Source organism: Podarcis vaucheri, assembly GCF_965113315.1.
Source record: "Podarcis vaucheri genome assembly, chromosome: 9".
Lineage (NCBI taxonomy): Eukaryota > Metazoa > Chordata > Lepidosauria > Squamata > Lacertidae > Podarcis > Podarcis vaucheri.
In genome coordinates this window covers 36,522,560-36,547,157 of record NC_138767.1, presented here as the reverse complement: position 1 = coordinate 36,547,157, position 24,598 = coordinate 36,522,560, and the positions used below count along the sequence as shown (strand labels likewise).

Below are 24,598 nucleotides of genomic sequence, written 5' to 3'. Positions count from 1 at the left end.
TTTACTATTTGTGCACTGTGGGATCTTATGATGAGGGATCCCATGTGGCCCTGGTTTGGTTTTAGGCAAAGTGTGAGATTCTGTCCAGATGTTCCTAACTAGATCATCCTAGAGAAAAAGTAACCCAGGTATTTCCTCTGTTCCTTGATATTGGTGACAGCGTGTGAGTGAAAGCAGAATAAATCCACATCCCCGTTGTCTCCATTGTGAATAGATTAGGTTACCAAATGTGGGCATCTGCCTGTATGTTATTAATTAGGAAGGACCAAGAGTCAAGTATAGTTCTCAGTTATTCTTGAAACTTTTGATTACTGAAGGAGTAACTAGGATTTGATTAGTCTCCAGCTTGCCTTATTTTCTTGTGAAGATCTTTTTTACGTTCTTGAAATTGGCCACTCTATGAGTTGATTTTCAACACAGCATTGATCTGTCCCATTCTGTCTTCCCCTGCAATTGATAGATTGTTCTGTCCTCTGTGTACCTGATGCAGTTGCAATGTGACAGTTGAATTATCAAGATTGGATTTCTAGGGCTAAATAAATAAATAAAAACATGCCGCACGGTACTCATTCTGGTTTGCAGCCCAGCGGTCTCTTTGAATTCCCCTCTCTCCAGCCACTTTCCAGATCTGCCTTGCTTTCAGACAAGTACGTAAAGGCCTGAGAGACTGAGTATTCTCTATCAAGTTAAAATACTAATTGTGATTTGTTCTGGTCCTTAATGAGCAGGCATGAAGGTCTGATATTTCTTATGCTTATCAGGAGATACAAAAGAGAGAGAAAAGAAGCAACCTCTTCCAGCAAGCAAGGCTGTAGCAAATGGTATTAAACTATGGTGTTATGACAGCCACTTAGGTATGACATTTCAGTATTTACATTTTTAAATTTCCCATTACTTTTGTGTTGCAGTTGCCTGATGCCTTCATCCAGAAACCTTAGTAATCTCTTCACATAGTTAATATTCCATTATGAAAAATCTATTGCAGTTTCAATGATGAATAGATGCTAATTTATACATATATACTTACACTCTGAATGCCTAATTAATGATTTTCTGTGCCACTCACAGAGATGCAAATCATTATCTTTCGTGACTCTATCATTATTGCATTGCCCTTATTTGTCCTAAATTTGGGGGGAATTTAAAGTGTATTTGTGAAAGAAAGGATGTTTAAAAACAACAACACACCTTACCTACTTGATGAAACATCAGAGATTGTGTACCTTTGAAACTTGTGAAGTTGTATGACTACTAGAAGCTCCACTAATAAGCACTGGATTATCATTGTCTCTGAGAAGAGGTTACTATTTTCAGCCTCTCACAAACTATCAAGCATGGAGTATGCTGGGAGATGCAGCATTGGTTCAGGGGTGAGAGCTCTGGAGCTATACTAGCGACTGGCAGCAAGATATTCCAGTTTGGCCCCCAAAAAAGTTTTATTAAGAGGGTGTCCAGGACTGATTTCAGAAGTTGTGGTGCAAAATAAGGATGGAGGTAATCCCTTGGCCAAAGCTTATAAGGGCCTGGGTAGAAGTGCTAAATGGTCTCTGGATAATAATAATAATAAGAGTTTGGATTTGATATTCCGCTTTATCACTACCCTAAGGAGTCTCAAAGCGGCTAACAATCTCCTTTTCCTTCCTCCCTCACAACAAACACTCTGTGAGGTGAGCGAGGCTGAGAGAAATGTGACTAGCCCAAGGTCACCCAGCAGCTGCATGTGGAGGAGCAGAGATGTGAACCCAGTTCATCAGATTACGAGTCCACCGCTCTTAACCACTACACCACACTGGCTCCCACAACGCTTGGCTGAATGTTAGCTTGTTTCCCTGCTAGATTTCTCTCGGACGAAGGGAAACGTGTTTGTTGTGCCTACTATCAGTTCATTTCCACCATTTCGCCAATATTACAACCGCAGTAGCAGTAGGCATGCTTTGTGTGCAGAAGGTCTCAGATTCAGTCATGGGCATCTACAGTGAGATAGCAGGGAAAGATTCTTTGCCTAAGACCCTAGAGAGTCACTCCCAGTCATTTTAACCTTTGCTGATCTGTTTATTGGATGCTGCTTTTATGGAGTTTACGGAGCTTTAAATATGTATATATATTCGTAAGCTGTCCATATAAATCTAAATCTAAATAAATAATATATTGTTTATTAAATTTGTATACCATCCTATACCTGTAGATTTCAGGGCGCTTCACCACATAAAAATCTACTGCCAATTATGCAGTGGTTTCTATCCACCAGTACTGCATATCCAACCCTCAGCTGTATTCATAATCACTATTGCAAGTTAGATGCCCCACACCATAGTGAGAGAGTATACACACACCAGTGTTTTTTGTGGAGATCTGATAAAGAGGTCTCTACCATGCAGAGAAAAGCAAGGGACCGTGTGTGTGTGTGTGTGTGTGTGTGTGTGTGTGTGGAATGGTGCAGTATTCTGCTCTAGTAGTAAAACGTCTTGGGATGACCTATTAACATAGTTTTCAGAGTAGGGAGTTAGCCAGATCCTCATTTCTATGCTAATAAATATCATCACCATAATGTGAGAGCCAAATAGCCCAGCCCCAACTGAAGCATCATTAGGAGCCATATGAAGTTCACCTCCCTGCAAAGATAACATGGGTGATAGTTTTAAGTGCAGCATGCAGCCAACATACAATCGTACCTTGAAGCATACATTGTAAAGCAGTGATTGTTAAACTGTAAAACAAATATTTGAGAGGAGTCAGAGTTTCAGTGTGACAGCACCTGCCTATTAATATTAGGCAGGCAGCCTTGTTGTATAATTTCAGAAGCCTGCAAAACATGTTTCTCTTATAGCAAGTCTATCAGGACGTATAATCCTGCTATTCATGCTTGTTTTTAAATTTGGCTGGTGATATTTGGATATTGCTGGTAACTGTTTTTATCTGTTGGGAAGCATATTGGGGTTATTTTGTTGGCAATCTGCTTTGTGCTCCTAAACCCTGGCAACAATAGTAAAAAATATGGTTGCATTGCTATTACCACTTACTTGGGAATAAATCCCATCTAAATTGGTTTGAATTACTTCTGCATAAACATGCATAGGATCATGCAGCAAAGCATGCTGTATTAATACAGGTGAATCTGGTTCTAGAAAGGAGTTGGGTGTCTTATGCCTGCATTTGGGGACTGTTGCCTTCAGATGCCCATGCCTCAATAAATGCATCAGCCTTGAAGGTCCCAAGGGTCTCTGTTGAGGAGCATCCCCATCCCAACTCCTACTTGCGTTCAAGCAGGAGGGGGCAAGGATCCCTCAGCTGGGAAGGGAGGCTTCCCATTGCCTAACTGAGAGATCCCTGCCCCCTCCTGCTTGCACACAAGCTCTGATAGGCAGCGTGAAGCCTCCCTTCACAGCTGAGATATCCCCACCTGCTCCTGCTTGCATGCAAGTAGGAGTTGGGAAGCTGCTCTGATAGGCAGCATGAAACCTCCCTTCGCAGCTTAGTTGCTGGGGTCAAGGAAGGTGGAGGCAGCCCGGAAGCTGCATCTTAGAGCCCCTGCCCCACCATCATATGGGGGCTTCCGAGCAGCTCCTGAAGCCAGCCAGAGCCAACTGCTCCAGGCTGCTGAGACTGCCGCTGCTGCATTTCCCAGGGACATTAGATGAAATCCGGGGACATTCCGGGGATGGAATTTGTCCGGGGACTTAATCGTAAATCTGGGGACTGTCTCTGGGAAACGGGGACATCTGGTAACCCTAGTCATGTGCCCTTGACATAATAGGATCTGTTCTCAGAATAAAGCAGCACATTCATTTGGAGACGTTTATGCCCCACCTTTGAACTGAGCTCTTGGGATAGCTTGCAGTAAATTTTACATACAAGAAATCTGACAATCAGGATAGCAGAGCCCCTCAGAGGAAAGGGCTACTGTCTCTTGTGGCTCCTCCTGGTAGAAGATGGAAGACGCATGGCCATCTGTGTGTGTGTGTGGGGACATATATGAGTGATGGGGAACATGTCACCCTCAAATGTTGTTGGGCTCCAACTCCCACCAGCCCCAGCCCGCGTGAGCCAGTGGTCAAGGATGACGGGTATCATAGTAATGTAGTGGCAAATCCAGAAGTTGCAGGGTCCCTTTATGATGCCCACAGCCACACACCCTTCTAAGAAGACACACTTTTATGAGATTATACAATAGCATAATAATAATAATAATAATAATAATAATAATAATAATAATAATAATAATATAATAATAATAATAATAATAGATGTAATGCATCCATCACTGCAGATGTTCATGTTTAGCCTTTCAGCTAGATTTACTATTTTCTGTGCATACGCATGGGCAAATGATTTGGTGTGCTCCAGTATCTTTTTCAGTGTTGCTTAAGTTGTGCTTTCCTTGTAGTAGTTCTATTGTACGTAGCAGAACTTGCACACCATTCTCTTGAAACTGAAGTGACTTGTGCTTCCTAAATGTTTAGCTTTGGAACATACAGAGCAACTTCTCCTGGGTGGTATTCCTGCTTTTCCAGAGTGACCCTAGGAGCCGATCCTCAGTGGCTGACTCCCCTCCTTTCATTCTGATTGGTTTCAGTCAGCACGAAGGGTGAGAATACTTCCTCTCAGTGGCTAAGGAACTCTCTTTCCATGCTGATTGTGGGGCTCTAGGATGCTGGAGACAAGGGCCCACTTGGGCCCCTCCTGCAGAAATAGTACAGTAATGGGTCCTCAACCACTCTCAACCCCAGACTACTACACTTCTGGTCTCAGGTTCCAAATCCCTCATGTATGTAAACTGATAATGAAAACGAGGCAAAAGGCTAACACTTTCCATTTTGTAAAATGGACTTTCTCTTGTACTGTATGCCTTAGTAAATGATAATGACTGCCTTTTGAGTATTTGAAACTTTAGAGTCTTTGAACAACACAAACCAAAAGGAGTTGGTTATGGATTTCTTTCTCATATGTCTTGCACAAACTTTTAATACTTAAGTTACATTAAGAGTTACATTTAATGTAAATTACATTTACATTCAGACTTTTGTTGAAGGAATAGGTTTTATAAACATCACCCAGCTCTATACATTTAAACTACAAATCAGAAAATAATGATATCTGATCAATATTTCTGAAATATTCAAAGCAATCCTATATATTATTTAAAACAAAGTCTCACTGATTTCGGAAGGGCTTGCTGGGGAGTAAGTGGATATAGGATTGCAGCCTTAATTGCTCTTTCTGTTTACAAGCAGTTTTCAGGTGACTTTAAGATACTGTTTTAAAACAATTTGGGGGGAGGAACAGGACAGTGCCAGGATGAACCACCTGATCTAAAGCATGAGAAGGTAGATTGTTGGGAAAGGAGAAGAAATCCCTTCTGCAGCCCCAACAGCAGGGAAAGAAATTTAACCTTTGTAGTGGGAATGGCTCCCTCCTCCAACAGCTTTGCATGCGTCAGCCACAAAAATAGCAACATCAGGAACAAAGCTCTGTCGGTTAATGAAAAAGAAGGCGAGAAGAGAGAGAGAGAGAGAGAAAGAGAGAGAGAGAGAGAGAGAGTCTACTCCAAGTTGCACTAATCGAATCCTCTCCCATGATAACCAGGCCACCTTGTTAAGTTCCTGTCGAAAAAGTGCAAAGTTTGAGTCGAAAGATCATAGTGTTTCCGCTTCTGTTTCTCCTTCTAGCTTGCTTGCGTCGGCTCTGTGGTCACTTTTAGCCATGTCAGCATGTTGAAAATTGCTGATGGTAAACACCAGAGGTATGCATTCACAGTACTGGAGAAACCACAAAGAATATTGCCTGGGGGTGGGGGCGGGGAGAGAAATGGTAAACTTTCTCATTGTGACATATTCATGCTATCCCGGCTTTTTTGTGAAGACTTCTGGAAAATACTAGATGGGGGGGGGGAGTGGCATTGACAGTATAATACAGAAGTTTCTAGTTTGCTTTTCTTTACTAGAAGTGTTAATTGGAATCTAAGAAACTGGAGGGCAGAGGAGCAAGATACATTTTGAGCCTCTTGAATTACCCGCACATATATCTTTCTTCTTTATATTTCTGTTGTGATTGACAGCCAAATCGGAATATACCGGTATGTTACGAACAAGAAGGCTACAGATAGTATGAATACATTAGTAACATGTGGCTAATATAGTCACACTGCAGGCATTGGGCAGAGCGTGCAGCAGCCATATATTAAAACTATAACCTTCAAACGTGAAGAATTTGATTTGCTAGGTATGTTGATGAATGGACTAAAAATGATGGGTTGTTTTATTTATTTTATTCTTATTACACCAGAGCCTGGTTAGCTTAGTTGGTTAGAACCTGGTGCTGATAACACCAAGGTTGCAGGTTCCATCCTTGTATGGGACAGCTGCATATTGCAGCACTGCGGGGGGTTGGACTGAGGATCCTCAGGGTCCCGCCCAACTCAAGAATTCTATGATTCTATGATCCAGTATTTTGCTATTGATGTTTCAGAAAGAAAAAGAAAAGTATTTCACAGCAGTCATGAGGCCTAGAAGCCTACTTTAATGGAATCTGGCATTCTCAGCAGTACAAGAACCAGCAACCTTCATAAAAGTGGTTTGTGAATTGTTTTATGCCATGCCTTGGACCTTATACTATGCATGCTACTATCACAGAGATGAAATTGACAATTTTGAGATGCCTTCTGAAATATGGCTGTTGCTTTCCTGACTGGGTTACTGTTTCCAAAGGGAGGGACTGGAGAAAAAACGAATGAATAGCATTTATTGCTTTCTGCTGATTTTGCCACTCCCTGTTGGCAAATAAATTTGGGTGAAGCTATGCAAAATCTGGGATACTTTGATTTTGACCCAGAATAGTGCAGTGGTCTGATAGTTTAAGGGCTCTCCTATCAACTCTCAGCATCCTTAACAAGCTACAGTTCCCAGGATTCTTTGGGGGTAAGCTATGGCTGTTAAAGTGCTGTAAGAGTGCTTTAAATATATGGGGTTGCTATGACCCTAATTCAGGGGTTTGCAATGGATCCCCACCACCCACTCGGGGACCCCCGCCACCTGCTCAGTCGGTTCCCGTGCGCCGCGCTAAACCGGCGTGGAGCAGAGCAGGGACCGCCTTCTGTGATGCTGGCCGGCTTCCCATTGGCTGCAGGAAGCTCCTGCAGCCAATGGGAAGCTGTGCATGCCTCCTCCACACTGGAAGGAGCACCAAAAATAGCTTCCGTGCATGCCTGCACTCACACTCTGGCCCACTGCAGTGTCTGCAGGACCATGAACCTGCCCAAGCCACAAAAACTTTGCTGACCCCTGCCCTAATCCTAGGCCATTTGTGGCTTTAAAGCCCAACACCAACACTTTGAACTTAACTCAGGCACAAACTAGAATCTAGTGAAGATGACACAATACTTATGCCAGTTGAGACTTGCCTTTTGTTCTGGTAGCACAGTAACCTCACTTCACAAATTACTCTGCCTTTCTCCATAGAAACAAGATTGTTCTAGAATACTTGGCGCAATGTGATCTCTCATTTGACTGGAACCTTATATTTTGGAATTGATAAGAGCCCACTGTGCTTTTGTGTGTGAAGATACGCCAGGTTGAACAGACCCCTGCTGTTCCTTAAACAGAAGTGCACATGATCCTTCGTGTTTTAACCTTTTGTTGGAAGCCACCCAGAGTGGCTGGGGTAATCCAGCCAGATGGGCAGTTTATTTATTTATTTATTTAATACAGTTGAACTAAAGGCTTAGGAGAGCAGCATGGAGACAAATATGCCAAAGAGAGTTGGGGCAAGAACTAAGCCCTGTTTCACACCACTCTTTCTAGGGAAGGCATCCAAGGATGGACAGTACAGTGCATGTTCTCATGGAAGGACACAATCATCTTGTGGAGCTTAGGTGGGCACTCTGTCTGGTTGAGCAGTGTAAAGAGTCCTTTTTGGCTGAGAAGGTCAAAGGTCTTCATCCGGTTTATGGAGATAATGTACAACGGGTGTCTATGCTGTTGGCATTTCTTCTGTAGCTGGTGCAGTGAGAAAATTATGCTGACTGTTGACCTCTTGAGTTCTAAGGCTCAGGCGCGGGATAGACCCTGTCCGTGAGTGACTGTAATCTGTTGAGACCTTCATGGGCAGAGGCATTCCCCACAGCATGGAGATTCCGTGGCAGTTGTTACAATCATGGCAGTCGTCTTTGTTCTTTGAGGGTCACAATGCTAGGGAGACGCATGTCTTGTGGCACAGATCCTTTTTTCAACACGGCAAGAGAAAGCCGTGGAGGTGTGTCATGAGAGGGGAATTGAAGCTGGCTTTTAGCACTTCTGTTGGGATTCTGTCCTGCCCCATCACGCCATCTGCTTGCTGCAGTCTGTGATGATCTCTCCCGTCAAAGTTTACAGCAGTGCAGTTTTTCCTGACTGTTGGTCCAAAGGTTGTCTTCATGCCTTTCTACATTTTGCAAGTGTTGCTACTGTCAGCAGTGAGTTGAATGCTCTGGTACATCATCTAGCAACCAGCTAGGCATCGCTCCGTGCCTTTCTCAGTGCAGCAAGCATCTTCTTCTAGGGCCCACCCTTGTGGTTCACAAGAACCTTGCACTTTCCAGCAATAACAGGCTCCATGTCCTTAATGCTGCTCTCTTTTGTCACTTCCATTTTCTGTGCTTTGAGCCCACTAGTGCATTAGCAATAGCCACCTTTCTAGAAAATGTTTCCAGATCATCACAGAGCAGCTCATCCCTTTGACAAGTTTCAGTCTTAGGATTTTTCCTGTACTAATGGTGAACATCTGAGCATCCACATAGAAAGTATATTGCAGCAAACAAAACAGCTGCTAAAAGTGTCAGTATTATAGCACAAGATTAGTTGTCTGCCTTGGATAACATTTATTATTATTTATTATTATTTATTTATTCTCAGCTATTTATATATGGGTTTGATCCACTGAGCACTGCTGCTGCATAATCTCTTATCTGCCTGTCCCTTTAAAAAACTCAAAGTAACACTTTGCTAAAAAGAAAAGGGAGGAAACAAAAGCCTTCTGTTTTAGTTAGTTTTTTTCTTGATTTGTTTTGTAAATCTAAATGGTAAGGAGGCCACTGACAATATCAGTGACTCATTTTTTACATTTCACTTTAAAAGAGGGAGGAGGGGAGACTTGTGCAATAAAGAGGACTTCTGCTATATTTAGAATAAAACTTCATGCTCCCTCTATCAGGATGTGAGCTTAATTATAGCATGCTATAAACTTTGCTTTTGTAAAGGTTCTCTCTCTCTCTCGCTCTCACTCTCTCACTTTGTTTAGCAGAATTTGGCTGCTATTTTTGCGATGGTTTTGTAACAGCAGCAAAGCATGGATTTTGTGCAATTTGAAAAAGGATTCCTTCAAGGGCCAATGATAGCAGCTTTGTGGTTTTACAGTCTTCTCCCAGCCTTCCGCTCACTGAAATAAACATTGTGTGTGTAAACTGGTAATGTTAGTTTAAAGTGCTAGTTTGAAATTTAGTTCTCTGGCTGTAGTGCTCTGATAACTTCTGTTATCTGCCCTGAATTTTAGTCACAAGCCTTTCAGAGGAAGCCTCCTTGAATGTGAGGAAGATTAGCTAGCTGCAAGTCTGCTCTGCTTTGGCTCCCCCTGTGGTTTGGCCACAACTATCCTTTTAAATCATACAGGCTTTTCTGGACAGAGGCACTAGGGCAGGGGTAGGCAAACTAAGGCCCAGGGCCCAGATCCGCCCCAATCGCCTTCTCAATCAGGCCAGCGGACGGTTCCAGAATCAGTGTGTTTTTAAATGAGTAGAATGTGTCCTTTTATTTAAAATGCATCTCTGGGTTCTTTGTGGGGCATAGGAATTCGTTCATTTTTATCCCCCAAAATATAGTCTGGCCCACCACATGGTCTGAGGGACAGTGGACCGGCCCACAGCTGAAAAAGGTTGCTGACCCCTGCTTTATGTTAATATGGGCACCATCAAGAACAGGGAATCTAGTCACATTTAGGGAGTGATTCATGTTCTCTTTACCAATGGCAGCCTGTATTTGTTTCTTACATTCCTCCCCTCCAACACACATCTTTGTAAAGGCAGCTCTGTATAAATCCTATATTGTTGTCGAATGTGTGCATCTGTATATCTTTAGAAAATGTTTTCCTTTTAAGGGACACATGAAAGGTGGGAGGGTGTTACTGATAAAAGCGAGGTGAGCGCTGCAACCCCATAGTCACCTTTGACTGGACTTAACTGTCCAGGGGTCCTTTACCTTTTTTTTAACCTTTACTGATAAACAGACATGTTTATTGTGATTCACATGAACTACTGTGAGCCTCAGGTTTGCAGGCATTTCCTCTCCCGTCCCCTCCCCGCACACAGTCTCAAAGAGCATGGCAGAAAAGTTACTTTCAATTATATAAACTGTGGTTTTCTGCTTTGTCCAAAACAATAAACAATGGCTTTCCCTTTTGTCCAAACCGAGGGGTGTGCATGATTTGTTTATTCATTTATTTTGTATTATTGTATACTGCTTTTCATTTTTTAAAAAAAATACAGTTTATATCAAAGAGTGGTTTGTGTCAAAACCATACATTCCAATGGGAATTACAGAAACTGATTAAAGTACAATTAAATGATCAATGGAATCATAACAGTCTAACAGGAGGGCTAGAAAGTAGAAGAAAGTTAAGTTGAACTAAATGTGGCCTCTGCAAGCTTGGGAGAGTAAGGCAGCCTTCACCATGTGTCAGAAGCCCATCCAGGTCAAGATCATCCTCACATTTATAGGGAAGTTTGAACTGAGACAGAGCCATGAAGAAACCCTGGTCCGCTTGCGCACTCAACAGGGCTGCCCATGGTTGCACTAAACATGGTTAGCTTACATAGGCAGCTTCATGATGCTAACCACCTGGAAATAAAAGCAAAAGTATAAGCTTCTGAAGTTTTCCTCTTGTTTATGCAGGAGAAACTGTAGACATGCAAGCCTGGGGGCTTGCTGCAGCTTATTATTGTGATATCCATAGGAGAGTCAGTGCCTTAAAGAGCAATCCAACTAAATCAAAATTATATCTATTTTATTTTTTCTTAAACCACACACACACAAATGACAAAATTCAGCGTGAGCTTACGTTAGTCAAGGACAATTGAAAATTAGGTAGGATGTCAAAATAGGAGCAATAATACTTCCCACAGTATAGATTTTAAACTTATTCTCTCACTAATTTTCCTGGTTATTGGCATAAAAAAGCAGCCAGATGTTTTCCTTTTTAATGATATATTATGCGGTAGGGCAGTCTGTCACCTGGTGAAAACTCCCCTCTTCCCCCCCCCCAAGTTCTCATAATAGAACAACATAAATTCACATGTCTAAGGTAAACCATTTAAACTGGCCCTATGGGATTGGAAGATTACTCCCATTAGCATGGTGCAGCGATCTTATCCAGGCTGTTTACCTTATGGGCAGAAGAGCTGCATAAGTGGCATTTGCCACAGTCCCTGCAGAATAAAATTTGAGCTTCAAACAATAATTTATAATGTGTTTTAAATGCAGAGGAGGCCATGGCCTGACACATGGGCTATTAAGAACGGCTAAAATCTGTAATGCAATAATACTAATAATAAAGTGGCCATCCTAGCTTGCTGGGGGGTTTTAGTAGAGTATTCTAGTATATTCTTGGACTGCTCCTATTTAAAATATTTGCTTTCTGTTTTCTGGTTATGGACCATATTTTGGAACAGAATTTATATTTCAGCTGTACGTATTTTGCTTGCATGGAGCTTAGAAATAGGTAACAAAAAAGAAGTGTAGATTTTAAGCCACCTGGACATGAAAAATGATTTTAAAGGTAGTAGGATATAGATATAGATATAGATATAGATATATACATGTACATGTATCTTGGAATTAATATACCTTCGATAAGATGTAGCTAACAAATGTGGCTCAAAATCATTTGATCCACCCTCTACTGTGGATGAAGCTATTCACCTGTGTTGAATAATTGGATTATGCTAAAGCATTGACATGTTGTCAAAAGCACACTTGCTTTGGACAAGCTTAGAAAACTAGTTCTTGAGTAAAAGCATGTCTTCACGTGCAAGTAAAAGTAAAAGCATGTCTTCACGTGTCTGTACTTACAGTTTACTGTAGGTCATGTGCCAGGTTTACATGTGCCAGGTATCTCTGGCACATGTTCCACATGCTGCCCTTTTAACATAATAACATGCACATATCCTGCATCTGCCTAGTATTGCCCCAGCTAGACCTGAGTTCAAATGCTCTGAATGTGGTTTGAGTGGTAAAATAAACCTTTCGCCTATCTCACTAAGATAGAGTGGTCCCCCACCCTGCCCAGGAATACAGAAGGCCTTCCTTAGTGTAAGTCAGGAGTCTGGAACCTCAGAGGAACCCCAGAGGAAAATGCAGCACTCTGGCCCTTGGAGCTCTCTGTGGCCTCCTAGAGTGTGTTTGCCTGGCAAAAACATTGGGTTGTGATGCTGCTACTTGCTTGACTGGATGTAGAAACCTTTGGTTGTGTGTAGCTGGAATATGACCTACAGAGATAAGAGTCCTATCCATCGTTTCACCCACTTTTGCCTCTGGCTCTGTCCATTGCTGTGGGAGGTTGCCCCTGAGGGAATCTGGCCCCTGGGCTGGAAAAGTTTCCCTCCTCTTCGTGCAAACAAAGCAAGATGGCGTTAATAAGGGGCAAAATATTTCTCTTCCAGTGAACTTTGCATGGTTGCTTCCTTCTGTGCATTTGCTTTGTTAAAGCATCCCCTTGCTTGGAGTCATTACTAATAAACTCCTGAGTATTCATAGGGCTTTGTTTGGAGAAAAGGGCTTGATTTGCTTTGGTTCATATGTCTGTGAATAGTGATGTGCTGTGTAGGGAAGGGCAGTGGCTTGCGAAGGAGGATGGACATAAGTGAAAACGCATGATTAATAATGAAAATCAAACAGATGTTCACATTAATGTACAGCCTTGGGCCTTAAGTACTTAGCAAAGCCAAGAGATGCTTCTCTAAGCATTGGTTCAGTTGCATAATGGTAGCTCTCTTATACATCAGATGGTTGATGTGTCTTGAGAGAAGTTCTCTGAAGTTTGAAAATCAGAGCTGCTTCACATGTCACAATGCTTGTGGCCACATACCTACCTACTAAATGCACACTGTCTATACATCTGTTGTGGAGACCTTATAGTAGCACATATGTTACATTTAAAAAGAGGGGGGAAAGTGTTTGTCAGGGGACTGCCATCGGAACAGGGGAAGGAGTCAGGGGGGCCGTTAGGATACAGAGAGCCAGCAGTGGGAAAAGCCCCACCTCCAGTGGAGAAGAGAGGGAAGGGGCCAGCCAAGCGAGGAAAGGGCTTGAGGATGCTGCTCACCTCGCCAGGCTGGCCAGGAGGGACGCACGTCACTTCCGTCGCCCAGCTTGAGCAGAGGGGTGAAACACAAGGAGGGGAGGAGGAGGCTTGGGGTGCTGAAGTTCCTATGTTGGGGGAGAAGCCAGAAGGGGCCACTCCCGGATTCTGCAAGTGACTAAGACAGACATGAACTTTGTGGATCTGCACTGTAAATAGTTTGCACAATAAAACCTGTAAAAGACAGGTCGGAGTCCTGCCTGGTTACTCATAAGCAACCACCAGCAGCATCTGAGAGTGTTGCACCTTTTAGGCGCACATGGAATACAGCCATGGCATGTGACATTTTGTAATGTGTGAAGACACCCCCTTTTAGTGCAGCTACTCCTATCAAGATAAGACAGGTGCCTTCTGTCTGAATCATAGCTGTCAACTTTCAGATTTGAAAATAAGGTATCAGCAGCCTCAAAAATAAGGGATCAGCAGCCTCACCTGTCCCGGGGACAGTCTACAATCCGGGATAGCAGTGGGAAGCAGCAGGAAACGGCGCTGGAATAAGGGAATTTCCCACAAAAAAAGGGAAGGTTGACAGCTATGGCCTGAATATTCTGGAAATACCTGAAGACATTTTTGTTCTGTCAGGCTTTCCCAGCTGGATAAATGAGTCTTTACTATGAATGTCTATTGGTTAGGTTTTTTTGTCTTGTTTTAAATGTATTTGCCATTTTTGTGTTTTTAATGATCTTATATAGAAGTTGCTTTGAGATGGTGGTTTTGAAGGTGGTTAATAAATCAAATATATGAATAATAATAATGTTCCAAATTCTTGGGGGATGGGTGGAATTGTTGGGGAACATTTGGATGAACTTGAATTGAACCATGGACTGAACTGGTTTGTTCTGTGAAGGGGCGAATGTGAAGTGAACTTAGTTCCCTTTTTGAAGTGTTGAACTTCATAGAATCATAGAATCATAGAGTTGGAAGAGACCACAAGGGCCATCGAGTTCAACCCCCTGCCAAGCAGGAAACACCATCAGAGCACTCCTGACATTATGGATGTCAAGCCTCTGCTTAAAGACCTCCAAAGTAGGAGACTCCACCACACTCCTTGGCAGCAAATTCCACTGTTGAACAGCTCTTACTGTCAGGAAGTTCTTCCTAATGTTTAGGTGGAATCTTCTTTCTTGTAGTTTGGATCCATTGCTCCGTGTCCGCTTCTCTGGAACAGCAGAAAACAACCTTTCTCCCTCCTCTATGTGACATCCTTTTATATATTTGAACATGGCTATCATATCACCCCTTAACCTCCTCTTCTCCTTCTTCTCCTCTTCAACTGACAACTATTTCCTTTTTTTATGAAATGAACCTTCCACTCTTCGGTTGAGTATAGTGGTTGGGAGTAGACTACAATATGTCATTTGGTTCTCTGATTTCTCTGATTCTTATTTCAGAAAGTGGTTCTTCAGTTTTGTTCTGAAGGGTTATTCTCCCTCTGCCTAGTCCATTTTTACATTATTTTCTATTTGGCTGTGTAATGTTATAACAGTGTTTGGATGACAAAAGGGAAAAAAGATATTACTGAAGTGTCCACTACTACTTGAGGAACGTATGAATCTCTGGAGGAAGAACAGGGAGCAGAAGGATCAGTGAGTGATGTGCTGTCTTTCTGTGAGAAGGAGCTGTGGGAACCCAATGTTTGTTTGTTTTCTTGCAAAAGTATTTCCAGCAGGGACAGGAATTGTAAGCCTCTGTGGGGAAAGGGAGTCGGGTGATCCATTTCTCTCTCTCTCTCTCTCTCTCTCTCTCTCTCTCTCTCTCTGAGCACCCTACAACACACATGCCTGAACTCCTTGTTTTCAAAGAAAATCTGAGACTGATCTCAGGAAGCTGAATAGCACTGAGTGTCAAGAGCTGCCTGTTATAATAATATTTATTATTATAAGACCCAAAGTATCAGTGGCCATGTTGGATTAGGCAAATATTTAGCAGGCATGGGCTGTCCTGATGGGACCATGACAGTCTCTACCATCAGAATAGCTTGGCAAAAAGCCCACATGTTGCTGCTCCTGGGACCTTCCTTACTTGGCATGGTCCCAGCCTCGCAGGAGACTCATGTATTTGTGCATATGTCTCATAATGTGTGGGAGGGGGAGAGAGAGAGAGAGAGAGAACCCACTGAATTCAAAGCATCTGCAAAATTGGAGGAAACCTGAAATGAAGAATAGAGGTTGCTGGAGTCCACATGCTGAGTCTTTAGGGCTCTGGTTTTGTGTCCTAGCTAATGATACTCCAGTCTCTTGCTTAAATGAAAGGAGTGTCCACATTTTTTCTTCCTTGGCCTTCAGCGTTTGCTGATTAGCTGTCCCACTGTGTCATAAAGAGGCAGGCCAGGAGACAAGAGGGTGCTTTCTCCTAGCTTCTCCTCTTCTTTACAGCCGACCACTGCAACTCTGTGCCTCATCTTTTTGAGTCTACGTTTTTCCTAACTTCTAATTAGAGCATTGATAGGACAAAGTTTTCCTCCTAGTGTTTGTACTCTTTCTGGACAGGCTCTGACAGAAGTGACATGGTTAGATGTAGATGTGCTTCTTTCCAATGGAAGCAGTAAAATGGGCAAGCCCTTTCAACAAGAAATTTTAATTAATGGCGCAGCAACCCTGTTAAAGTCTCCATAGTGCTTCATGTAGACATAAACACATACAACCACAAAACAGGTCTTCAACATAGTAGCAAATGAGAAACTATTTAGAGCCAAACCAGGTATGATAGCAGCAGACACATTTCTTCAAGCAGAAGTCTGCCCAATCACATATTAAGTGTGAGGTTGGACGGGGGGGAATTTAAAAAGTAAGAGGGGCATTTGTCTGTTCAGTGTAGTCCTCAAGGCGATGTTCTCCCAGCTGGGCTTGTCCCTCTTGTTGTAACCTGGCTGGGTCTGAATATTTTTTTAACTTGCATGACAGACTTCAAAGGCATCAAGCTACGAAAGGGAGGAAGATTCAAGAATCACCATGAGCACACCCACTTTGCACTTTCAACTTGGATACTCTCCTTCTGCCCTGCCACACATATCTTATACATGATTAGAACAGACTTGCATCAACAGAGGTGGGTCTGCCAAGGGCAGTTTCAGTGGAAGTCAGGCCATTTATGTATTTCCAAATGTCTCATATACTCTTAACAATGTATGTGCTTGTCTCACCCACATGCTGGTGTGTTAGACACACCTGTAAAAGTGGCAAGACAAGCAATGTTTCCCATCTTCTTTTTAATGCCTTTGGCATGACTTTTGCATAACCCAACTTGGCAAACAGACGTTAAACACACACAAACACATGCAGTGAATGCAGATCAGGAAGCTAATACCTATCAGGAACATCTCATGATTTCCTTTCATTATCCATACCTTTTCACAGGCAAAGGAGTAAGGCTAATTTACTGTATTACTTTCTGCTCAAAAAGTACCAAATCAGCAAAATTAAATAGCTGGGAAAATATCATCCGCCTTACTTGACTTCAAACATCCATATGATACTTTTATTCCTTGGGAATTACACCTGTTCATGTGCATATTTCATGATGTATACATGTTGTAAAATAGGAAAATGTGTACTTCCCATGTACACAGGTTACACAGTGAGAATCATGAAGGAAAAACAGGAAAGATGAGTTATTCCTTAAGAAATTACTCTGGCCATGAGACTGTAGCTCAAGGCAGCACCTTCCCTAAACAGAGTTGCCTGCCAAGGATCACTGCTACAGATCACCAATGCATTGAGTGGTTAATGTGTTAATGCTTAATAAGTCCCCTATTTCCCCAGCCTTTATATTAGAATGCATGATGTGTGGGGGGAAATTCAGCACACTTTCATCATCATGGATGGACAAGCAAATCTGTGTTGGAAAATCTAACCCCTTTGCAGAGTTGGGCCTCTGTGTTCCATGCCTTTGCTTTGATATGACATTGATATTTCACTTTGTTTTCTTGTCTTTCTCCTCTTGTTAGTACTTAAGCAGAAGTTTGTATACTTTGCTTATGGGACACAGATACATTTTCTCTCTGTTCGCTCTCCAATACATCTCAGCTGCTTCTCCATCTACTTTGCAGCAGTGGCATCCCAAGTACATCATGTTCCATTGTATTTTATTTTAATCCTCTATTTTAAGTGCTAAACTTTAGAAGTTGAGTGAGCCTAAGATATGAAGTTAGGTATGACTGTCAGGCAGGCTTTTTCCTGTTACTTTACCAGGGATTCAGACTCCTGAAAATATATGCACTTCTTAGCAATATTTTCAGAAGGGGCTGCTTCCTGCATTCCAGAAAGCTGCCCCATGCTTGAGTTCAGTAGTTACTTGGCATCATCCTCTGCTCTGGATCGCACTGGATTTACGATGCTGTGAGAGGTACTTCACTTGGTTTAAGTCAAAGTTTGAACCTGCTAGCCAGGGTGCTGCTGGTCAGCACAAAGCTCTGCCAATTTCCCAGGGCAAAAATGAACTGCCATTGCCAGATGAGGCACATCCACTAATCACTACTGCAGTTTGAAAGCAGAAATCAACCAAGACAGTAAAAACCAGCTGGCTGCATTTGAAGCAGGCGAGGGGATTTTGCCTTTTGCTTGCCAGTATTGGTGGAGGGATCTATTGCTGGAGGCAGGAAATCAAATTAGATGGACTGTTGGTTTGGTTCTGTGTGGCATGTCTTATGCTCCTAAATCCTTCATAATGAATGTATCCATGACAGGCACTTGGGGAAACTTTCCATCTCATCAGCAAAGGTGCTTTTTGGAGCAAGCCCTGGTTTAGAAGCTGTTAAAGTAAGTCGGAACTAGGAAGCAACAGTTTCCGCACTTTTCCACTATCTATTTCAAACAGAGGAAGTGGGGTCCCCCCCCCGCATTGGAAATGTCTTTGTTTCTCAGCTAAAACGAATTGATATGCAGCTTTTTCTCCCCCTTCCTGGATTTCTGGCCCTGCAAAGGTGGAGAGCTGATTCCTTCAAATATTGACTATCATTAGGGTGAGATTCTTTGAAAAATAGGCCGGTGGAGATATAGATATATATATCTATATAACGAGTCCTTTGTCATTCTGGTTTTCATCTCTTTACCTCACCCCTTTGATATTACAATGATATTGCACTGGAAAAGGGACCTTTATCAGAAGAGAATTGTTTTAAAGATTGATGAGAGGCCTGCAGGGGAAGCTGCACGGTATAAAATTTAAAAAAATAAAAGCCTCCGCATCTTTTAGGATTTCAAAGGAAAGAGAGAGAAGGGAGCCGATCTCTTGGTATATGCAGCAGATGGCATTTCTAACAGGCAAATGCTTAAAGCCCCTCTTAACAATGTGCATTTGCTCTCACTAGCTCTTCCATTGATTTCTCTCTGCCCTCCACAGACCTGGCTGCAGTTAAGCCTTGCGTCTTCCACGTGATGCTGAGCCGAATCAGATTTTCCTTTTAGTTGTTCGATCAAATTTTCCTTCCTAGAGCTTAGAAGGCTCGCTTGGGACCTTATAGTAATTGCCTCCCCACGCTGTACTGCTGATACCTTTATTGGATTGGCGTAGGGTTTCAGAGGACTGTGTTTAACATGCAGTGAGCTGCAGCAATGCAAACAGCCCCAGTGTTTAAACAAGCATCCATTAGGCCAGGAAACAAGACGGTGCCAGCCCATTTGGTGCTGTTTAGTGCTGGCAGCTTAAGGCAAACTGTGCAGCAGTGCTGGGAGGCAGGGAGGGCGGAGAACAGGGATGGGGAGAGAAAGGGGAGAGGAGCACAACTGCAGTGTCAGAAAAAAACAGGACGAGAATCTCTAGTTTTGTGGGAAAGAGGGGGGGAGGTTGTTGCGGGTTGGAACATGTGCAAAGCTCATTAATATCTCATTATGTTAGAATAGCAATCTCCCAGCAGAACGGCGTTAGCATGTACTGGATGAAGGGCTCCAAAAGAGCAGCCTGGATGTTTTTAAGTGAGATCCTTGATATCTCCCTTTGCTACCAAGTGGAGCGAGAGGAGGTGTTTTTCCTAAGCAGCAGAAATAATTATTTGCTCAGGCAAGAAGCCAAAAGGCCATAATGTTTCCTATATCAGCCTGATATAGTACTTTAAATTAAAAGGAAAACCCTGAAGAATGTCATGTTGGGTTTCTCAAAGCAGTACCAACTAGCACGTCCAACTTTCTAATAAATTTCCTTTAATCTTTCAGGAAGGTTATAAAATTTGGTTTGTTGTGAAATGATTTCATACCAAGATTTCTCTTCCTCTCCCCTTCCCCCTGAAAAAAATAGGAAGGCAGTTTAAGGCCATATACACAAGTGAAATTTATTTTAATGTATGAGAATGCCAGATACCGAATGTAAGGAAGATTTCACATTTTGTATATTCTTAAAGTAAGCTGCATTGCATTTAGTAAAGGGTATATATGGCCAATAATAACTTCAGAACTGTTGAAATTATGGATGGTTCTCCCACTTCCTTATTTATCCAACTTACAATTCTATGCTTTTATGATTTCTGCAGCAACTTGCAAATTCTTATTTTTTAAAATCCTAATGAAAATTCATTAGCGTTTTAGTTCTCTATTCTTGTATGCAGTTTTGACTAATGTTCATGTTTTTGCAAGCAATTTTCCCTAATAGAATGCCTTTTTCACTAAAATATGCATTTTTTGGTTATAGAACAAGTGGAAACACTTACCATGAATTCCTATTCTTAGCGCTTGCTGGAGGCCATATTGCAGCTGGGGATGGCCCCTCCCACTTGCTCAACAGGCAAGTTCTAAACATTCAGACCACCTCACCCAGGAGCAAGAGCCATCCTGCCCCTTCCAGATTGTCCCTCCTTGGCTGCCTTTTGGAAGAAAAGTGGGGAAAGGTGAGGCTTGAAAGGTAACAAGAGGCAAGGTTGATCTGGGCAGACAGGATGGCCCTTTGCCCTGGGGGAGGTGGTCAGAAGGTTTAGACCAGGGGTAGGCAAACTAAGGCCCGGGGGCCAGATGTGGCCCAGTCGCCTTCTAAATCCGGCCCACAGATGGTCCAGGAATCAGCATGTTTTTACATGAGTAGAATGTGTTCTTTTATTTAAAATGCATCTCTGGGTTATTTGTGGGGCATAGGAATTCGGTCACCCCCCAAAAAAAATATAGTCCGCCCCCCCACAAGGTCTGAGGGACTAGTGGACCGGCCCCCTGCTGGAAAAGTTTGCTGACCCCTGGTTTAGACCCTGCCCGTTGAGCCAATGGGAGGCACCATCCGAAGCTGCAGAATACCCTTCCAGGATCCACTGAGGAACTGTCTTGCAAAGTTCAGAGAAGTGTGAATTTCACTCTGCTGCATCATGCCTGGTGCAGTTTCTGGAACTGTTTGAAATACTTTTAAATGGTTCTATTGAAAATAATCAGCACACTCTGTATTGTAAAGGAATCGACACTTATCCACTGAACTGCATGAACGTTCATGTGACACTCTGAAAAACGAACAGGCAAGGGCACTTTCCTGCAGCAAAGTCCTGACATGTTAAGATCCTTCTTTCACAAATTTGTGAACTTGTATCCCACTCGTTTCACCCGAGTCCACTCCCTGTCCTAGCAAATGGAGGGTGAAACAGGCCTTTTCTGCCAGAGAAGGTATTACTTTGCCCTAGGTTACATTTCATGCTGTTATTGAGGCACCAGTGGCAAGATTTGGGGACAGCAATTGCATGGTATTGGGAGAGGAAAGCGTTTCCTGTCAAGCCTTAAGGCACAGGAATTATTTGAATAATTGTATCCTGATGCTATATGCTGTTTGGAATAAGCCGGGGGGCCACCCTGGAAGCACCTGGGAGCTGTACCTCTGTCTCCCTCAGAAAATGCTGGAGCAACAACAAAACTTGTGGACAGACCATGTCAAGGGGTGAGGGTTGAAGTGTTTACTCGCTTAGTCCACCCTCCCTTCTCAAGGTGGCTGTTAAGGAAGAAGTTGCATGAACAGGGAAAGGGCCTTAGCTCTGTGGTTGGGCATTTGCTTTGCATGCAAAAGATCCCTGGCAGTATCTCCACACAGATCCCTATCTGAAACCCTGGAGAGCCACGGCCAGTCAGTGTAGACCAGTGTTTCCCAAACTTGGGTCTCCAGCTGTTTTTGGTTTATAGCTCCTTTCGTCCCTAGCTAGCAAGATCAGTGGTGGGTGATGATGGGAACTGTAGTCCAAAAACAGTCCAAGTTTGGGAAACACTGATGTAGACAATATTGAGCTGAATGGATAAATGGACCACACTTGGTATAAGGCAGCTTCCTATAGTCCTAAATTTAGGCCTTGCGACTGGTTTCATGTGCCTGGAATGGAATGCTGTGATTATGATTATTCACATGCAAGTTTGATTGAGGAGCCCATTTTGTGATCTAAAGGTAGTGCTGGTTTTATTTGTGTGTTGTATTCTTGTAGTGGTTCTCAACCTGTGGGTCCCCAGATGTTGTTGGACTACAACTCCCATCATCCTTTGCTAGCTAGGGGTGATGGGAGTTGTAGTTCAACAACATCTGGGGACCCACAGGTTGAGAAAGGGTGCTTTAGGCGTTTAGGAAAGTGTCATGGGGAAAGGCAGATATTTTCCTTCATGTGCTCACTGCAGGGGGAAGTCTAGCCATGTGGTTCACAAGCCAGTCTTGAGCAGCAACTCTGTCAGCCATATAAACCGAGGTGGGCCACCAGGTTCATGAACACCTGGCACCTCTGAAAAATGAAACAGCAGACCTAAGCCCAAAGTTAAAATTGTGTACTGCTGCATAAATATTACAAATAATTTATTTTAGTTTCTGTTACACTGGTGTGAACATTCTATGATAATGTGCAAAAGGAAAGTTAACAGGTGGATGCTTAATTAAGTTATTCATAAGAACTGGAAGAAAGAGAGAAACCATTCTATTGTATTAGAAGTGCAAAACACAGATTACTTCTGACCTCCATTAAAATGTATGCATATCCATGGAGTTTGGTATATTGTACATATTTGAATGCTCTATTCCCATACATTGAAATAATTTCCGTTTCAACATTTTGATGTGTTTCTATGGTAGTTGAAACAATATTAGAGCCCTCCAGTGGGCAAACTCATTTTTCTAGGTTATGGAAATTCTGCTAGGGTAGTGTTTTTATTAACATTTCTTTTGCATTTCCCTTTGTCAGCAAAATGTGTTTTTAGCTTTTGTTCTAAAGAAAAGTAAGGATATTAGACTTCGCAATAGTTGATAAGAGGTGTGCATCCTTGATGCTAGTGGAAAGAGGTCAAATGTTTGAATGAGAAAAATTAAAATTTACATTAGCAATGCTAACTTGGCTCCATATTCAGGGCTCCAGGTTCCTGCGTTAGAAGTTTGTCAACTTGTGGTGCCACATCAATTGCATAATTTGGATTCTCTGAATATACTGCAAAGCCTGTACAATACTGAATAAGAAAGGGACAGCATTCTGCTTCGTTCCTTCTGCAAACCAGTAAATGCAATGTTCTGTGGTTTATAGGTATATCTGGGGCTACATTCACATGTTTCCCTAACTGTTAATTTCCACATTATGTTTGAGCTTCCATACAATTTAGAAGCCACTTCAGAAAACTGATGGAATATAGTGCATGCTTAGTGCTCCTTTCTGCGATTTTTGATTCCAGAAAAAAAATGCCTTTGCGGACCCCTTAACATTAACTGTGGGCATAAAATGCTGAAATTTGGGGGTGGTATACCAGCCCTGCTGTTTTCATGGGTGAATCATGGGGGAACAGAGGCATGCATGTGTGAAAAGAATGAGTAGTGACCTGCTGTGCCACACAAATACAAATATTATTTATTTGTGCAGCTAAAGCTGTTACAAAACAAACTAAAATGCATAAAATGTTACACAGTTAAAGTAATTATTTAAACCAGGCAGTCAGATAAGATTTTCCTCCCCAACATAATGTAACTTCTCATCCCCACAAACATTCCTCCTTAAATTGCTGCTCTAAAGGCAAAACAGGCCACTTTTCCAGAGTTGCAGGGAGACCTCTCCCATAATAAAAAGTTACAACCTTGGCCAACTTGTTATTTCTGAGTCTAACCAACTTCACAGTGTTGTTGTGATGATAAAATGAGGCATAAAGTGAGGCACTGTAAGAAATTTAGAACTGTGGCTCATAACCTTCCACCTTAAAGGAACCGATTCTATGATCTTGAGATTTAAGCTATTACGGTATATATTTGATGATGGTGCAGTCATGCTGTCCTTCCCTCCAGTTGTTGTTTTTTTGTACATATGGAATACTTAGACCCAGATCTATTGTTATGTGGTGTGGCAGTATACCAGATGAGATGTTCCATATGCTTGTCTCTTCCACTCCTGTGTTTATGCATTTTTTTTCCTGTGGTGTAGTTTGACCTTCTGGTCCATGTTCTTGAAGCTATCCTCCTCGGAGCACACAGCTTCTGTTATACCCTCAGGAAAAAATGTCAAACATAAGCCCTTCCTCTTGGCATCCCCATCTCTTTCAAAGCCTGTCGGCTGTGATCCTCGACATGCTTTGTCAGCTTATTTGCTTCACTGGGGCTTGCTCTAAAACGGCACTTGGAAGACCAAGCAGCCAGTGGCCTTTGTAGCACAAAATAAGTTGTTTGCATTCAACAGTCACAATAGTTTCAATGTTAGCAACTGCAGATGCTGCTCTCATTGTCCTAATTTCAGTAGTAGTCTTATGGGCTCGATTCCCTTTCCATGAATGCTAGCTACTGCTGAAACAAATTAGCACTTTGGAGTGTTTTCAGGCCTCCATTGGAGGAATCTCATAAATCAAATACTGTGGAATTTTTGAAAGCCGTCTCTGGATTCTGGTAAAGTGCAAGGGTGTAAGACTTTCCACAAAGTGGCTTACGTCATTTTTTTAAAAACATATTTACAAAACATTGAAATCATCCTCAGAGCAAAAGCAGCAAATTCAAGGCTCGTCCCCACTTCACTTGTCTTGTGCATAGAAAAAGCATGGATCCGATTGGTTTTCCACTTGTCCTGTGCTTTCTAGAAACAGGTTCGAGTGGTTTTCTGTTTCACTTCCTCAGGAAAATCCACTCTTTACAGCTGTATTGGAACAAATGTCAATCTGTGAAAAACCCAATTGACATTTCCTCCAATTTCAAGGTAAGGAGCAGGTTTCCCCTGGAGGAAACAGTGGGAGAAATGTAAATGTGGGTGAGCCCTCAGTAATGATATGATAACCTTAAAACTTAAAAACAATACAAGAAGTTGGGGAGGAGGGAACCAAACCTATATATG

At 42.4% G+C, this 24,598-nt stretch overlaps 1 protein-coding gene across 2 annotated transcripts in view; it reads left to right on the top strand.

Moving 5' to 3' along the window:
* MAML3 (mastermind like transcriptional coactivator 3) overlaps window positions 1-24,598 on the top strand; it is a 275,966-nt gene that overhangs the window by 115,192 nt on the left and 136,176 nt on the right. Inside the window, exon 1 of one of the 2 annotated variants that reach the window (XM_082237555.1) lies at window positions 11,753-11,799. The exons of the other annotated variant lie outside the window; for it this stretch is intronic. Coding sequence (XP_082093681.1) covers window positions 11,788-11,799 — 12 coding nt within the window. The 5' untranslated portion in view covers window positions 11,753-11,787. Of the gene's footprint in view, window positions 1-11,752; window positions 11,800-24,598 lie in introns of those variants that run through there. 2 annotated transcript variants of the gene reach the window in all.